At 39.6% G+C, this 15,982-nt stretch overlaps 2 protein-coding genes across 2 annotated transcripts in view; one reads left to right on the forward strand and one right to left on the reverse strand.

The window, feature by feature from the left end:
* The window catches only part of atad3 (ATPase family AAA domain containing 3), a 166,195-nt gene extending 157,721 nt beyond the window's left edge, over nucleotides 1–8,474 (forward strand). The window contains exon 17 of the mRNA XM_033967321.2: nucleotides 8,463–8,474. The gene's annotated coding sequence lies outside the window, so the exon portion shown is untranslated. The remainder of the gene's footprint in view (nucleotides 1–8,462) is intronic.
* dstyk (dual serine/threonine and tyrosine protein kinase) lies at nucleotides 14–14,027 on the reverse strand. The gene is made up of 14 exons (XM_033966017.2): nucleotides 13,147–14,027; nucleotides 11,960–12,369; nucleotides 9,487–9,993; nucleotides 8,904–9,099; nucleotides 7,140–7,378; nucleotides 5,939–6,022; nucleotides 5,517–5,693; nucleotides 4,199–4,328; nucleotides 3,346–3,502; nucleotides 2,365–2,497; nucleotides 1,454–1,567; nucleotides 1,230–1,344; nucleotides 1,004–1,138; nucleotides 14–558 (listed from the first exon to the last, which is right to left on the reverse strand). The coding sequence occupies exons 1-14, from the start codon at nucleotides 13,343–13,345 to the stop codon at nucleotides 377–379; spliced, it is 2,778 nt and encodes a 925-aa protein (XP_033821908.1). The 5' UTR covers nucleotides 13,346–14,027; the 3' UTR covers nucleotides 14–376.
* Between the last annotated feature and the right edge of the window lie 1,955 nt (nucleotides 14,028–15,982).

Below are 15,982 nucleotides of genomic sequence, written 5' to 3' on the forward strand. Positions count from 1 at the left end.
AAAAATAAGAGGATTGTGTAACAGAGGATTTTATTAAAAAGATGTGTTTGAATAGATGCAGAAATGTTCAGCTTAAATATAATCTAAAATGAATCTTTTATATATTTATATTTTCTCTTAATACTGGGAACGGGCTACTTTTTAAACATATTACATCTAATAACATACAACAACAGAGTAGCAATTAACATAACAGCTACAAGGCAACTGAACTGTAGGGGGCAGTGTACAAATCCATCGATAAAATTCAAATCTACACACATTGGTTCGACTCCTTATAAATAATTGCAGCATGGTGAAAGTGAAGGACAATTCAGTATCACCAGTTTTTCCCACACAACTTCATAAATACAACAAAATACACTCTGGAGTGAGTTCAATTTGAGTCCTCAAGGCTGCTGCCCTTGCGCTCCGGCCCACACATACGGCCCATGATGCTTTGCAGGCTGGGCTCCACGATGCCCAGCAGCGGCCTCTGGGACGGGTCGCCATTCCAACATGCCTCCATTAGCTGCCAGCACTCCTCATCAAAACTGGGCAGACGCTCCGGTCGGGACCCTACAGGATGAAAAACAATACATTTCGGCTGAAGAAAAAAGACTAGGCAAATACAGAGGACAAGACAATAAGGAAACATTATATAAGACACATTACTACAACATTACTTATCTATGTTCTAAGATTTAAAGATTTCAACTGAGGATTTTCAACAAATGAAATATTTGTTTTACTAATAATTTTAATGTTTTAATGCATGGATTGTCCACATACTCAAAAAGCATGCATGTGTCCTCAATTTGCAGATTAAAGCCCTGGCAACCTAGGTTCAGTTACACAATATTGAACATGGCCATTTCGCCACTACTCCCTCAATAGACCACTTAATAGATGCTGACCGCTGCAGACTGATGTTATCGCTTTACCAGTCAGGGAATGTTATGTCATCTTGTTGTAGACACTGGACATGTAATTAAATACAGTGGGCAAGTATTCTGAATTTTACCTTTTTTAACATTGGTCCAGAGCTGGTCTTTGCTGGAGCATTTCTCAAAAGCTTCAGGGAGCTTCACTGAACCAGTGCACAGGTACCAGAACAAGATCCCAAAGGCATACACGTCAACAGAGTTATCATATTTTCCTAGGGGGTAAAAAGAAGTGTTTATGCTCATTAAAAATGATTGCACGATGCCAACATTCGGTGCAAAACTCAAAATATATGATTCACAAACCTGTGAAGAGCTCAGGTGCCATGTGAATGGGGGTCCCAACAATGCTGCCCGACATCATGGCTTCAGGCTTACAAAATCCCAGGTCAGTGATCTTAGCTCGATTTTGCTTGTCCAACTGAAAAAAATTGAAGAAATTTAAAGATATGGTGACAGAAATGGAGCATTGAGGTCCTTGTGGTTTCAATTCTTTACAGTGGTTTCTTACTGACCACCAATGAACTCACCAGGACATTTTTTAGTTTAATGTCTCTGTGTAGTAAGCCCTGGCTGTGAAGGAAGCGGATGCCCTCAACCACATCAAGAGCAATCTGCAGCCTCTCCTTCAGGGACAAACCAGCCTGTCAAAAAGTCAGAAAAACGAATTCTAATAAATCTAATAAGTTCCCTTTAGGCCTGGCATGATAACACATTTTGAAGCACAATATATTGCTTGAGAAAAATACCACAATAAAAGATATCATTAAAACTACTTCATGCCTTTGACACAAGCAGGATAATCCCAGTAAACCATTTTTTTTAAAATATACAGTATCATTAGCATTATACAGACATGAGCTGCAACAAATAAATAGCAGAAGAAGCAATAATAGCAATAAAAATTACTCATTGAACAGCTCATATCTTACTGTATTACAACAAAAATCTTCCTGTGTTTACAAAGAAAAAGTCTCCACGATAAATATTGAGCCCAGAAATATATTGTTCCAGCTTTCATGTATTGAACGATAAGTCCATATGGTAATTATCATGACAGGCTTACTTCCCTTCATATCTAATCATATCACTCAAAGACCCTTTACATTAGATTATTCATTCATTCTACATTCTGCAGTGGTAAGCTACAACACAGAGAGAAAATGTTTAATTTACAAAATTAATAAAATAATATAGAATCTAGATTTGCAGATGAATGGACAGATGGACACCTAGATGTACAGTTAGATGTACCGTATTTTACTTGTTTGTAACCTGCACGGGGACAGCAGATGAAACTAGTTTTAGCTAAATCTGGTGTAGAGCATCTCATTTATGAGATTAATGTGTTTGCACATGGTCTCTGTTAAAATAAACCAATAAACTAAACTTAATGTAAATTTAGGGGATAATTGTAGTTGCTGGCAAGTATTACCGGTACCTTCAGTCCTGTGTACAGGTCTCTATGTAGCCTCTCCATTATGAGCAGCACTGCTATGCTAGAGCCCCCTGCGTATGTGTGGTCTATCACTGACCCATGGAGGTCCACCAGCCGCTCGTGTTTGGGAAGAGATCTGAGAAATCAACAGAAAATACACAAATGTTGTACCTGATCATTTTATTACTGATTTGGTTCATTATCACCTTTCATTTGATTTTTGTTCAATCACACACAAATAAACAGCATGACATTTCACATTCAACATTAGAGATAAAATTATACTATATGGATACTGCCTGGGTATCGAGTCTGATCAAAATAATTAACTATTACAAAATAACCGGTAATGGTTCAAGATATCGTTCAAGATTTTCAATAGCAGTGCAGTTTATAGTTTATTTTCGTTTAGCCTTACTTTGTGGTCAGTAAATCTTTTTCAAAGAAATCCATTCTTCATGTCATGTCATGTAATTGTAACAGTTTAATATAAGTATAATAAAGTGAGAATTAAACATGATTGAATGTTATATATATACACATACATACATATATATATACACATATATATATATATATATATATACACACACACATATATGCTGGTCTGCAGTATTGTTTTTAATAACAACGTGTCAGATTGTTTGTACTGATATGTTGACTTGGCTTTTGAGTACATGAATACCAACCATATTAAAGCAGTACTAAGTAAGAGTAAGAAGTATTATTAGTATTAGTATTATGAAAACAGCTAATGGAGTACTGTGATGTCATTGTCCTCGCACACCAGTGAGAAAATCCTCCAGGCCGGAACAGTCACAACTATTTACTGTTAAATGGGTGGAGTCATGACCTTTTAAAGCAGCTGTCACAATGGATGGGCCACATTCGGGTTTTAAATATCACTGGTATTTTCCCTGACTCCAAAACAGTGACACTTCCCATAAAGCATAGGTCCCAGTTAGTGTTTGGTCTGGTTTGTACCTCGTGTAGTGAAACTCCAAGGCGAGGTCATTCCAGTGCTTGTCATCAGGGGGCACCACTGACTTGAGCGCACAGGGGTAATGTCCCCCCCAACTGTCACACAAGTACACCACTCCATACTGGCCACGGCCCAACTCTCGCCCCAACTTTGGCTTACCTGGAAAGAAAACACAAGGTATATAATACAATATAGTTAAACATATTATGCAAAATTAACTTGAGCTTTTAATAACCCATATTGTCCTCAATTTGATACATGAGCATTACCACCTACCCCTTGTCTCCACCTGATGCTCAGTACTCATTTTCAATCATTTGGGAAAAAATTATAAAGATTAAAAGCTGAGACAATTAAAGTAATTAAATGGATAAACATTGGCCTTTCAGTTTTAAAGCTACTTGAATGTAGGTCCCATGCTGGCTGTTAGAAAATGTTGATGCAAGCCAAAAGCAATGATGCAATGACAAAAGTCTATTTAAAGGGTGCACTATGTAACTTTTCAGGTGCAGTGCCCACTGCCTCTTTGCGTTCATGGAGATGTTACTGAGGTTACACAGTACCGCATTACATTTTTCCATCCCTATGGAGACAAGCACCTGGCACCACCAAACCAAGGTGCAGGTCATATTTATGGAGAGGCATCACTCACAGTATGTTTTAAGGTTGTTTTTTTTTTTTATAGCTGTAATCAAATAAATAAATTGAATAAAACGATTTATAAAGGAAAAATCAGAAACTGCACATTTAAGACTAAATAAAATTGCCTTCATACACTGCATCTATAATATTAAACTGACTGGTAAAAAACTTGTGTTGGCAGTTTGTAACAGGCAGGATGTAGTTGTGATTCACCATGCAGCAGGACGTCTCTGAGGGAGCGGCTCTCCAGCGACAGACGGGCAAGGCGAGGGGCGTGGTCTTTCCTCACACGCAGCCACAGGTCCTCGGTGCGCTCCAGGCGACCCGTGTGCCCCTCCTCCAACTGCAAACACATGCAATAATTAGCTGCATAAAAACTAGTATTGGGTTTGCTACATTCTACTGGCATGTAGGGTTAAACTGGTTAGCAGTAGACGCTTAACGACCTCATTATAACCAGCACCACATCTATGTAATTATCACTGAAGTAAAAAGCTGCATTTTAGGGAGAACAAATTAATATCATCCATCATGAAGCTTCGTCATGCAATTTTAAATAGACCAATCTGTGAATTTTCCTCATTGTTTCAAGACATGGCACATACCATTCCCAGCATTTATTGAAACATTGCAGCGAAGATTTTCTGTAATAAATTCACAAGCGAGTAAAACTGCAACAGTTGGCTCATTTGGGCACAAAGAGTAACTTTATCTGCTTCAGACTGACAATGGTTACGAGCATATAATGTATGTAACTTTATTAAGAGAGGGACCATGGAAATGCAGTGATGTGAGCCACACTGTTCATCATGTGATGATTGTCATCAGGGCAGTTAGACTCAAATGGATTGGTCAGAGCCACAGTCACACATATTTACATGATGAAGAATAAATGAAAGCATAGAGAAGCAGCAGTAGCTCTAAGAAAAGTACAGAAGATAGTGTTAGATAAGAGTATAACATAAAGGGAAAGGCAGCATTGAACTTGGATAAGAGCTGTTTCTTTTGAAGAAACAGACTGATTAATATTATATCAATAAACTAATAAGGAACATAACAAAATAACATGGCACTTGGTTCTAGTCGTTACTGGGCTTGATAGGAGATTATAGCCTTTTAGCCCTGGTCAATTACACCCAAGACTGGTGAGACCATTTCATTGTTCTGCTTCTACTTATGTAAATAATTACACTGTTTCACACATCAACCATAGACACAGGACTGGGGACAAAAGTATAGTGGGATTAGCATCTGAAATTTCCCTGCCAAACACAAAATAGGATTTAACTCTACAATTGTTCTCTGGTGCTAGCATAGTAACTATTGTCTATAAGATTAATGAATTTCCACTAACTGCTATGGCATTTCCCTTTATTGGAAACGCCATACTATGTGCCACTATTTAGCTTTGGATAAATAAAACACAAAATTCAAAAGGTTGAATCCTACCAATGCCACCAAGGCTTATTGGTTAATTTGTAAACTTGTTTACAACACAAATAACTCCTGAAAATAATAATATTGAGTTTACCTGACGTAGAGATGCAGCGAAGGCCTCGTGTGAACTGTTGAGTCTCGTCCTGAATTGGGAGCAGATGCTTCGGGCCAGTTTGGCGGCGCTTAGACTCTCAATGGCATCCTGGGCCACTTTACGCTTCCACTCTGAAGTAATGGCCGGGGGGTTCACAAAGGTTATCCGGTGAATTATCTAAAAAAACAAAAACAACACACACATTACATTGACTAACCTCACCTATTTTAACTTCTTATCTTAAATTTAAATCATGTAGTTGATCTCGTAATAAAGGATTTACATCGTGGGAACCTGATTTTGGTCCCCATAAGACTTCCATGAATTGAGTGTGTATACACATTTTACACACACCCCATAACAGTGGCAAAAACCCAAAAACGGACATTATACAATTAATGAGTTGTAGAAATGCTACACACCTGTTTGATTTGTTCCCATACCAGGCGCGTTACAGAAGAGCCGGAGTGAAAGGTGACCTCCACGTGATAGGCAGCGTTTAGTAACTGTGACAAAAGCAGAAAAGGCATGAACAATGAAATCCTCAGTCCTTTGTGAATGCATTGTTAACATACTGTATTGTCTACGGTATCATGAAACTGCAACATGTGTCTTTTGGGGTTTACTGTATTTACTGGCTTGAAAAAGCTGGATAAAACACTAAATTAACCTATTAAGCCATTGAGACATGTGGTGGCCATGTTTATTAAAACACTTAATGCACTAGATAATATTTATTGTTTCCACTTTTAGGTAACGGTGTTATTGCTTCCGTTCTGTTAAGTGTTATTAAGAGACTTTTAAAGTTAAAAAAGGCTTTCCTCAGTTCCTATTTTCTCACATCTTTGCTCTCAGCCACCGTGTAGGCAGCACGGTGGCTGAGTGGCAACACTCATGCCTCACAGCAAGAGGGTTTAGTTCGATCCCCGGGTCGCCCAGGCCTTTCTGTGTGGAGTTTTGCATGTTTCTCCCCGTGTCTGGATGGGTTTCCTCCGGGTACTCCGGTTTCCCCCATCAACCAAAACATGAACGCCCTTCGAGACAACTGTTGTTGTGATTTTGGGCGTTACAAAAATAAAATGAATTGAAATGAATCCAATAATATTTACAGCATATAACTGTAGTTTGCCATTTCGGTATGATCACTTTGACATATCTAAAAGATATTTAAAACATAAAACTTTACAAAAAAGGCAACATGTGTAATACTATTGTTCCTGATATGTTTATAATGTGTTTTTATTCAGTTTTTTATTTACCTGGCCAGCCAAAACCACACTGTTTGACAAAACTTTACTAAGACGAGTGGGTCTGTAACCGTGTCTTGTCTCTCTGATTGCAGAGGGAGTGATTAAGAGGTAGACTAACTCATCAGAGAGACACATGGTCTGTTCAGGCAAAACATCGGGGCTTACAATAAACAGGACTGAGAAATGTGGATTTGGGCAAAGCACCAAACTGTTATTTATCTCAGGTAAAAGAAGTTATATATTTTATTCTAAATGATAGGCTCTATGGTCCGATTCCAGACCCTTCTGGATTCAAACAGAATGAAGGAAGGACTGGCTGGTCAGGCAAGGTTTTTATAACCCTGAAACCATCAGTGTTTCTGATGTCACAGACCTGTTTGAGGTGGTTTGAGGTGACGTTGTGCACAGAGGACTCCATGTTGGACTTCTCTAAACTGTTGAGGCAACGCTCCAAAGTGCCCACAAAACTCTCTCTAAGATAGTCCACAGAGCTGATGAGTTTGTTGGCCACCGCCTGGTTCAGCCGCACCACGATCAGCTCCTGGATCTGGTGGATGCACGACTTTATCTCCTTTGATGTAACAGCCTCTCCGTTTGTAGTGACAATAATATCTGTAAACAAGATGAAATATTTCAGTTCCTATAGGATATGGAAACAATTACCACAGTAAGTGAAATTACAGCTTCAGGTCATCAAATTAAATAATTTAATAAAAGAGGGGAATTGCAACAAATTAATTAAGAGTTTTGTAGTAGTCCAAGGGTTTGTTATTCAACAATAATTTGGTAGGATTGGGCAATATTGACAAAAATTAATATCTCAGTTTTTTGCTGTGTTCAGACAATATTATGGTAGTCCATCAGAAATGTGTCTTGTTCAAGATTCAAGTATCAAACTAAAGTGAATGGACTGTGCAGAAATATCACTTTATACACTCCAGAAGATTACATTTTATTTGTAATCAACTCTTTTTGCAGCTATAAAATGTATATTACAGATGACCTCCAAAACAATTACGATATCAGTCATATTGTCTATCATGTCTACAATAGGACTTAGGCCTTGAGAAACTGAGAAATTGCACCACAAAAGCCACTGGGTTCTATACAACACATCTATATCCAGTAGAAATAATGTGTTTTTGTAGCAATGACAGAATGGAAAAACTAAAAATACTGGAGCTAAATAGTTTAAAACCGAATAACTAAACCGAATGAAAGCAGCACATTAAGTACTGACTTATTTGAACTGATGAGTCAGTGTTGTGAAATGTAGATCGTACTCATTCTACAGAACAGCTCTGTTTGCCGACAACAGCTGTGCAACCCAAACATTACGAAAACCAAAGGAATTTACACAAAAAAGTATGTCAATAATGCCATCATGCTATTCTGTTGCAGGAAATGAAAAAATAAAATCCCCCTTTATTACATGAAGGCAAAAAATATGTGCCAGATTAGTAAAAACCAAAGCATGGATATTTATCAAACAAAATCTGACTAATCTAATCTAACTATTGTGAGCTAATTTAAACATGGGACTAAAGAGGATGCTTCCAATTTTTGTACAAGACATCTTTTCTGCACAAATAATTATTATGTCTTAAATTAGCAAAACTAGTTCAGGGCCACCATTAGATTATAGACGAGTCCTAATTCAAAAGAGCAGCTTTATGTCCCCTATTGTTTATTACAGGAAGACTAGCTATCACTTTGTATAGTAATATTTCATTTAGCTACAGTAGTTCTAGAGCATACATTTCATTTTACCTCATCAGTGCTGCCTGGCATTGTTATTATTGAAATCATACAATTTTTTTTTTTCCATTATAAACCTGACATCTAACAGGATCAACCATAAGACCGTAAACAAGAATAAAATGGAACACATAAATTATTTCATGAATAAAATGGTTCTGGTGGTTCTATTATGACAATGAATATTCATTTTAAGTTATAACTATTTGAAATGTTCATTTATGATTTCTTTTTTTTTTAAATCACATTATGCTGAGACCCTATAAAAAAGTTACTCTTTTTTTTATTGATGTGGATGCATGCAAGACAAATTTAACCTTATTATAAAGTTTATTATAAGAAAAAAATTGTATTACATTAATATTAACTTTAAATTAACCTGTAAATTCGAGGTTAGCAGCATCTTCCAAAAGCTGCTCCTTCATGCTGCTAAGCGTCTCAATGATCATCTCCTTCATTTCCTCCTGTTTGCGATTTGCAATGGCCATAAGAGATGTGAAGAGCTCGCCCTCTTTTTCCCGGGTATACTCCAGTCTGCGAGGCGTGATCTGGAGGTCCCTCTGCATGTCAAACGCCTGTGGAGGGGGCAGAGAATAGGCCATAGCATTTAGACTGAATTACAATCCTAATAACAAACCCTTGGACCATCTTTTTATATGGACCTCTGTATGTATTGCAATGATCATCATCACGTCACAAGAGTATTAAAAAGGGCCAAACTAGACTACTTGAATTATAAGAGGGAGAAGGCATTTTAATTTCAAATGATTACTTATCCATCACATTTTTGTAACCATAAAAATTGTAGATCTTTTTTTAAACAGTAGCTTATCAGGTAGGACATTGGGACATTTGGGTTACCAGTGGTAAAATAGGGATCACTGAGAGAAAAAGTGGGAATCCACTTGTGGTTATAATGATATGCCTTGGATTGGAACACAGCACAGTGGCAGTAGTCAAACCTGGTTAATGAAGAGATCCAGGCAGCGACAGTGCAGTCCGTTGAGCATGTTGGCAGCCTCCACTTGTTGATTTTGCAGTACTTGTCGAGCGAATGGCACAAGTAGTCGGTGCAGTCGGTCAAAGCCTTCTCCCAGCATGCTCTGGGGCTTAGCTCCCGGAGCGGGGGTCTGACTGGGGGCTCCACAGGAGCAGTTTCCTGCAGAGCCGCTGAGCAGACCCAGAGACAGCAGCTGTTTGTGCAAGGAGCTCTTCTCTTTGTCCTTGTCTTTTTCGGGACGGTGCCCCAGGTCAGGGGACACTGCTGTGGAGGAGTCGGGGACTCGGATGAAGCAAAGGGGATACAGGAGCATCTCTTTGACTTTTCGGAGCTCGCACACCTGCTCTGTGCTCAGTGTGTCCTGGTTAATGGCATAAAGCAGGATGGGAATCACTCCGCGAGTGTAGTCCTCCAGGGCCTCTTCAATGGGCTGAACATTAGGGCATGGCACCACCATTACTTTTGCTTCCTAAAAGTAGAGAGTCCTGTTACAAAGTTGCTTAGGAAAATTTGAGTATGTGTAGTTCCACTTTTTGTACAAAATTGTACCAAAACACTACAAAACTGGTATCACAAAAACATAAAACAAATAATGTATATATGCCAGGCTTGTGCACCATTAACCCAAACCAAATGTCAAATGTTTGACATGGTGATCCTGGAAAAGGGCAGTCAAATGACGCACATTAAAGGTTTGTTTAACCCTTTATAAATAACAACCAGAAATAGACTGATGCTGAGACCCAGAAGAGTCAGAACACAGCAGCACAAAGGCGACAGTCAGTCCTGTCTCCAAGAAACAAGCCCCTCTGAGCACTTCTCTGGGACAAAGATAGGCTGAAAACATTAAAAACAAGCAGCCAAATCAGAGCACTGTTACAACTGTCCTGGTGCACAACATAAACAAACATGTCTATAGGCTATTTTGTGTTTTATTCTGTTTATTCCTCATCTGAACGCTTAATACAGCTGACAGCTTTCTGACCTACATATTCAAAGTGTCAGAAATAAGCACATTTAAGAGCCCTCGCTAAATTTACATGGATCTGATAACGAGCTGAGCACCACTGGTTATTGCTATAGCTCCATGAACTCAAAACAACCGACCTGAAAGTACTTGAGAAATAATGAATATGTCACGACTTTGTGTCCCCTGGGTTACGGGGTGATTAAGTTCTGGTTGGGAAGCTTAGTAAATTTCTGGGATAAGGCTAATTAGCACATTGGTTTACATCTGCTGGTCTCAACAGAAGTGCTGCAGTGACAGTGAAGTGTGACATTCGCAGTGACCAGTGAGATTCTGGGGCTTCAGTCACTCCTAAACATTTGTTTCCTTTAAATCAACAGAAAGAGACCAAGAGGGATAATGTTTCAATATTAAAACCTTGGATTCAAAGCAACAATAACACATTCAGCCAAAAATCAATGAGAAAGGAAACTGGATATGCAAGATTTATTTGTCTTTTAATCTTTTAGTAGATATAGAAAAAAATAAAATAAAAAAATGGCAAAATGTTGTTTATTAAAAGTTATTTCAGGCACGAGAACGGAAAGTATCCCAAGACACGGCTGTAACCATGGTGACTTCATCACAGCGAAGGATTTTAGAGTTAAGAGTCCCAGTCATGTGAATCACACCAGACCAGCGGCATTACGTAAGGGGGCAGGGCGGGTGGGCTGCCCCAGGACACGGCTAGGCCTGGCCTAGTTTGTGGGGCAGTATGATGCTCAAAAAGGGCCTTGCTCTAAAGGATTAAGGACTAGTTTCCACGTGTCACCCCTGATAAGAAGTGACTACAATCCTCACACCGTGCAAAATCTATTCACTCCCACAAGATATTGTCATTTTCAGGTTGCAGTGACTGAATACCAGAGTTAATACTGGAACACTACAATTGTTCTTTCAGTAGGTGCAAAATAGAAACCTGTTTGTGTCTTGAGCGGAGGCAAAAAAGAAATGTTAAATAAGATCTACTTGGAAATCAATCAGCTGAAGTGTTGTCACAATAATACAATTTCAAACTTTGTGAATCTTTTTTCTTGGTATTGAAGTAATCAGTTTTGATACCACAATAAATAAAAACATAATAATAAATTCATAATGCACTGCATTCTTCTTTACCATTTTCAATGCATAACCATAGTTGTAGAAATGGTCATAGTACTACTCAAAAAGCCTATCGAATCTGCCCAGTAAAGTCTGAAGCTGAAAATGGAAAATATACATCTTGACTAGAATCATGCCAGCCACTAAAAAGCTTTTCCAATGTATTTGTTAACAATCTATCAGAATATAGATACTAAGCATTAGCTTGCATTCTGCGGTATTCTGTTAAATATGAATCTGAACCATGGACTGGTCAATGGTTTCAAGTGTTATTGTCATTTCATGATTCTTACTGAATAGGTTCATGTAGTTTGGTGCTGGTGCCTACCTGCAGCAGTGGGTGGTGCAGGGTGATTTCCAGCTCAGCCAACCTATGTGCAGGGTCCTCACACTCCTCGTGGATCTCCAGGTCCTCTCGAGGCACAGTGTCCCAGCGCCCACAGTTGGCCGCCAGCTGATGGACCAGCTCGTACTGGCCAGGCAGAGCCAGGCTGAGGCGCGTCTGTCGCCCATAACTGAAACACAGTTTACGCCTTTTACACACAGTGCCCTGGACGCCCTCACAGGCCTCTCCGGCCTCCGGACCCAGGGGTAAGAGCCTCTCCCCCAGGAGGCAGTTTAGGAGCTGGTACCGGGCAGCACAGTCCTGTCCCAGGATGACAACATAGGGGGCAGCACCCACAGTGTTTCGTAGGAACTCCTCTTCATGACTGGGAAATGAAATGCAGCTGAGCTGGCCTGAAGGAGAGGAGAAGACAAAACGTCACAAAAACACTCCCTATAGCAACAGGAGTAGATCAGTGAGCTTTCTAAAACATATACACTTGTGTAATACTATTAAAAATATGTACAGGATCACAGTTTATAATTGTTACATAATGTCTCGCCTTTGGGGATCTTTTCCTGGTATAATCCTCAGATGTGGAGTACAAACAGAAGAACCAATTCAGCCTCTTTATTAGGGGCACTCGCCATAATCCTTAGTGATGCTGAGTCACAGTCTCAAACACTTGTATAATGAAGAGCACACAGCACTGCAGTGGCCTACTTTGTGCATCACTTTCTCATTCTGATGTTGCCGTTTACATCCTCAAATTGTATGTGTTAAAAACTAGGCAATAAATCAAGACCAATAAAGGCCAATGAATAAACTGCAGTCATTATCCAGAAATTAAATGTAAGGAATTTAGGAGTCATTGTTGTTGTTTTTTTTTATTTGGAGTATAAATGTGGATCATGTAATAGCAATGTTTATGTTGCTTACGTTTTGCTTTTTCTTTCCATTTAAAGTAGGCCTTTACCATATGCTGGAAAAATAATATTAAACATGAAATCATGCAGGAAAAGAAAAAACATAAAAGAAAACATTGTTCGAATGGTTTGTTGGTCTTCTTTCCGGTGTTTGGTGATAAGATTCTACAATTTTGTGTGATTGTATTGGCTGAAAATAGTTTATAAGCTTTCCTATGTCATTCATCTCAGGCTCCTGTTGGATGAACAGGTGAGCACACCTACCTGCTTCAAAGGAGGCTGACTCCGTGCCTATAGTTGATGCGCACGCATTGCTGTAGTTTTGTCTAATTTCCCTGAAGAAAGCGTGGGTCTCCTTCAGGTTCATCTTTAGCTGGATTGAGTGCTTGTTGTAGCTGCTGATTATTCTCGTCAGTTCTCGAGACAGCGGGGTACTTTTCTGCGGCTGTGGGTTCCCCTCCATTGTGACAGATACAGTGTGAGCTGGACAACACCAAAGTACAGCCCGTGCGCTTGAGTTATGCAGTTTTGTTACTGAAGTTATTAAGCAAAGCTAGCTAACGTCCAGTAGTGCAGCTACATATGCTGGAGACATTTAAACCAACAAAGCCAAAAAGCATTCTGGTAAACAACTACTATGGAAGAATGACAAATTAAAATGTGCTGCAAAGTGTAGGGCAGATCAAGTATTTCCTGGCTGTGCCCTGCGTGCCCACGCTAGCCCGCGGTCCATCCACGTTAGCCGCGCTAGCCTGAAGGCATCTCCTGCCCGTCCGCGCCCCGGCCTGGCACTGCCAACATAGCCCCTGTCTTTACGTAGAAACTCCTGGAAACAGTGTAAGAGCCATGCAGTTCCCAACTCAAACGGCTCCCTCGTTCAATATTAGCAACGCTGTAAAACGGCCTTGTTTTGCTAATGCGCCCGAGAACTTCTTCCTAAAGCGCCGCCGCGGCTCTGGAGCACAGCAGCCCAGTGGACATCCTCCTCGGGCTGCGGGAAGAGTCGGGGTCGAGGCGGAGCGAAGCTGCACTGTTTTCGGTGAAGCCCCGGATACGCAGGGCTTAGAGTGTGCAGGGCTGGGAGTGTACAGCCCAACACTGACCGAAGGACGACCGATCAAATCAGTGCAAAACAGAAACTTCACATAAAAAGCCCGAGTCGAGAGAGTTAGGCGGGGTCAGGATGGTGCAGTTGTTTGTGGGAAATGTAGGAGTTTGGTTTGGCCAGCTAACTTATTAAAAATCCTACCCAACGTGTTTTAAAATTATTATTACATGGAATTATTATTCGGTCACGATATTCCACACTGAAATGAGTTTTTGGTAACACTTGCTTTCACAACCATAAACTGTATATGATCAAAAACACATAAATATAGACCTATTTGTTTGTGACATTGTGGCGTCACCATGTGGCATGTACACTGAAGTGCACGTTCATAAACAGCCATGGAGTAAGCCGAGGTAGTGCGGGACATGCGTGCTCAATATAGTCAAACTAATTGTAGACAATTTTTCACAAATAGGATTATTTAATTTTGTATTTTATTTTCACCATAGATGTAATCTATTGAAAGATTAATGTTTTTACTTACTTTGCCTTCAGCAGTTGTGAACTCACTGCCCTCTAGTGATTACTTCAGGCCAGAACACCTATAAAAGTGTTGTAGTTATTTGTGGCAACTTCATAACTGCAATGCAAAATATTACAGTTTCTAAATTTCTGCTGCATTAATTAAGAAAAAATTAATAGACATACATTTGCAGATCAAATAACAATTAATCTGGGACCAGGAAAGTATTTGCAGAATATTAGCTTGCTGAATGATGACTTCTATTGTTGGTTTCATTCAGGAGTTGTGCATGTAAGTATGGGTTTGGGGCTATTAGAATAGTGCATTTGCTGCCTATTTTGGTGTACAGCGAAATCTCCGTTTTTGCCTTGAGCATAAACTAATTCAATTTAATCCAATTCATTTTTATTCCGGACTCGTGGTCCATTTTTAAAACAGACAGGGACAGTGACAATACAAACAGTAAACATTTATATTTTAAAAAGACAACCACACCAGTGTCTTAGACTGATGGCGTATTGCACTGAATCTTATGTTTGTGAGTGACATTATTATTTCATTTACTAACTTATTTAGCTTGCAAATAAAACTGTACATTGAAGTTCTTAGTACAGCTTGCAAAGTCTCGGTGGCACTAGTCCATGGCGACCTTCTCAGTCGCACCCGTAAAGCGTCATTATAATCCACCTGCAGCCTTTGGAGACTGATTTTTTTGTCATGAGTCCAGAGGGGGACAGTGTATAAAGGTGTACAATATTTAAACATCATTAAACTTTGCATCATCAGAAGACAAACCAAACTTGAAAGGTTGTGAGCTCGAGCAACATCCTGCACTGTCTATAAATATCATCATCATGTGTGTAGATTTAGGCTAAATTAATCTTGAACTGAAGTGGGAACTTAAAGGGAGGCCAGTGGAGCTGCTGGAGGACTGGAGAGATGTGGTTGATGGAGGATGTTCCGGTTATGATGTGGTCAGCTGAGTTCTGTAGGAGTTGTACCTTATGAAGTGATTTGTAGGTAAGTCCATGGCCAAGGGACTTGCAATAATCAAGTCTAAAGGTGAGCAGACTATTGACGAGGATGGCTGCAGGAGTGTGGGCTCTCTCACCCCCACACCCCTGCAGCCATCCTGCAGCGGAGGCGGTGGATATTTCGGAGGTAAAAATAAGCAGACTTTGTGATATTGTTGATGACATAGCCTACATTTATATTACACAAAGTTGACCCTGTGTGAGCTTTACACCATGTTATAATGCTGTTACCTCATCAAAAACATACCTGGAGTTGTGTTTTGTTTCATTTATAGGCTGCATGTTTAAGTAATCCTGCATTATTAGATGTAGACATCTCCAAAGCTCAAAATGCTCTGTTCCACCTTGTAATGCCATTTAGTGGTAGTTTTCGAGTCAACAGCTACCTTTTACCTTTTATTCAGCAGATAGAACTGATTCTAGTGAATGTGTGTGGACTTTAAAAACACAGTAGAGCACTTCCTGTATAAGATGACGTCACAAGGTGGGACA

This window comes from Periophthalmus magnuspinnatus, chromosome 5, assembly GCF_009829125.3.
Source record: "Periophthalmus magnuspinnatus isolate fPerMag1 chromosome 5, fPerMag1.2.pri, whole genome shotgun sequence".
Taxonomy (NCBI): domain Eukaryota; kingdom Metazoa; phylum Chordata; class Actinopteri; order Gobiiformes; family Gobiidae; genus Periophthalmus; species Periophthalmus magnuspinnatus.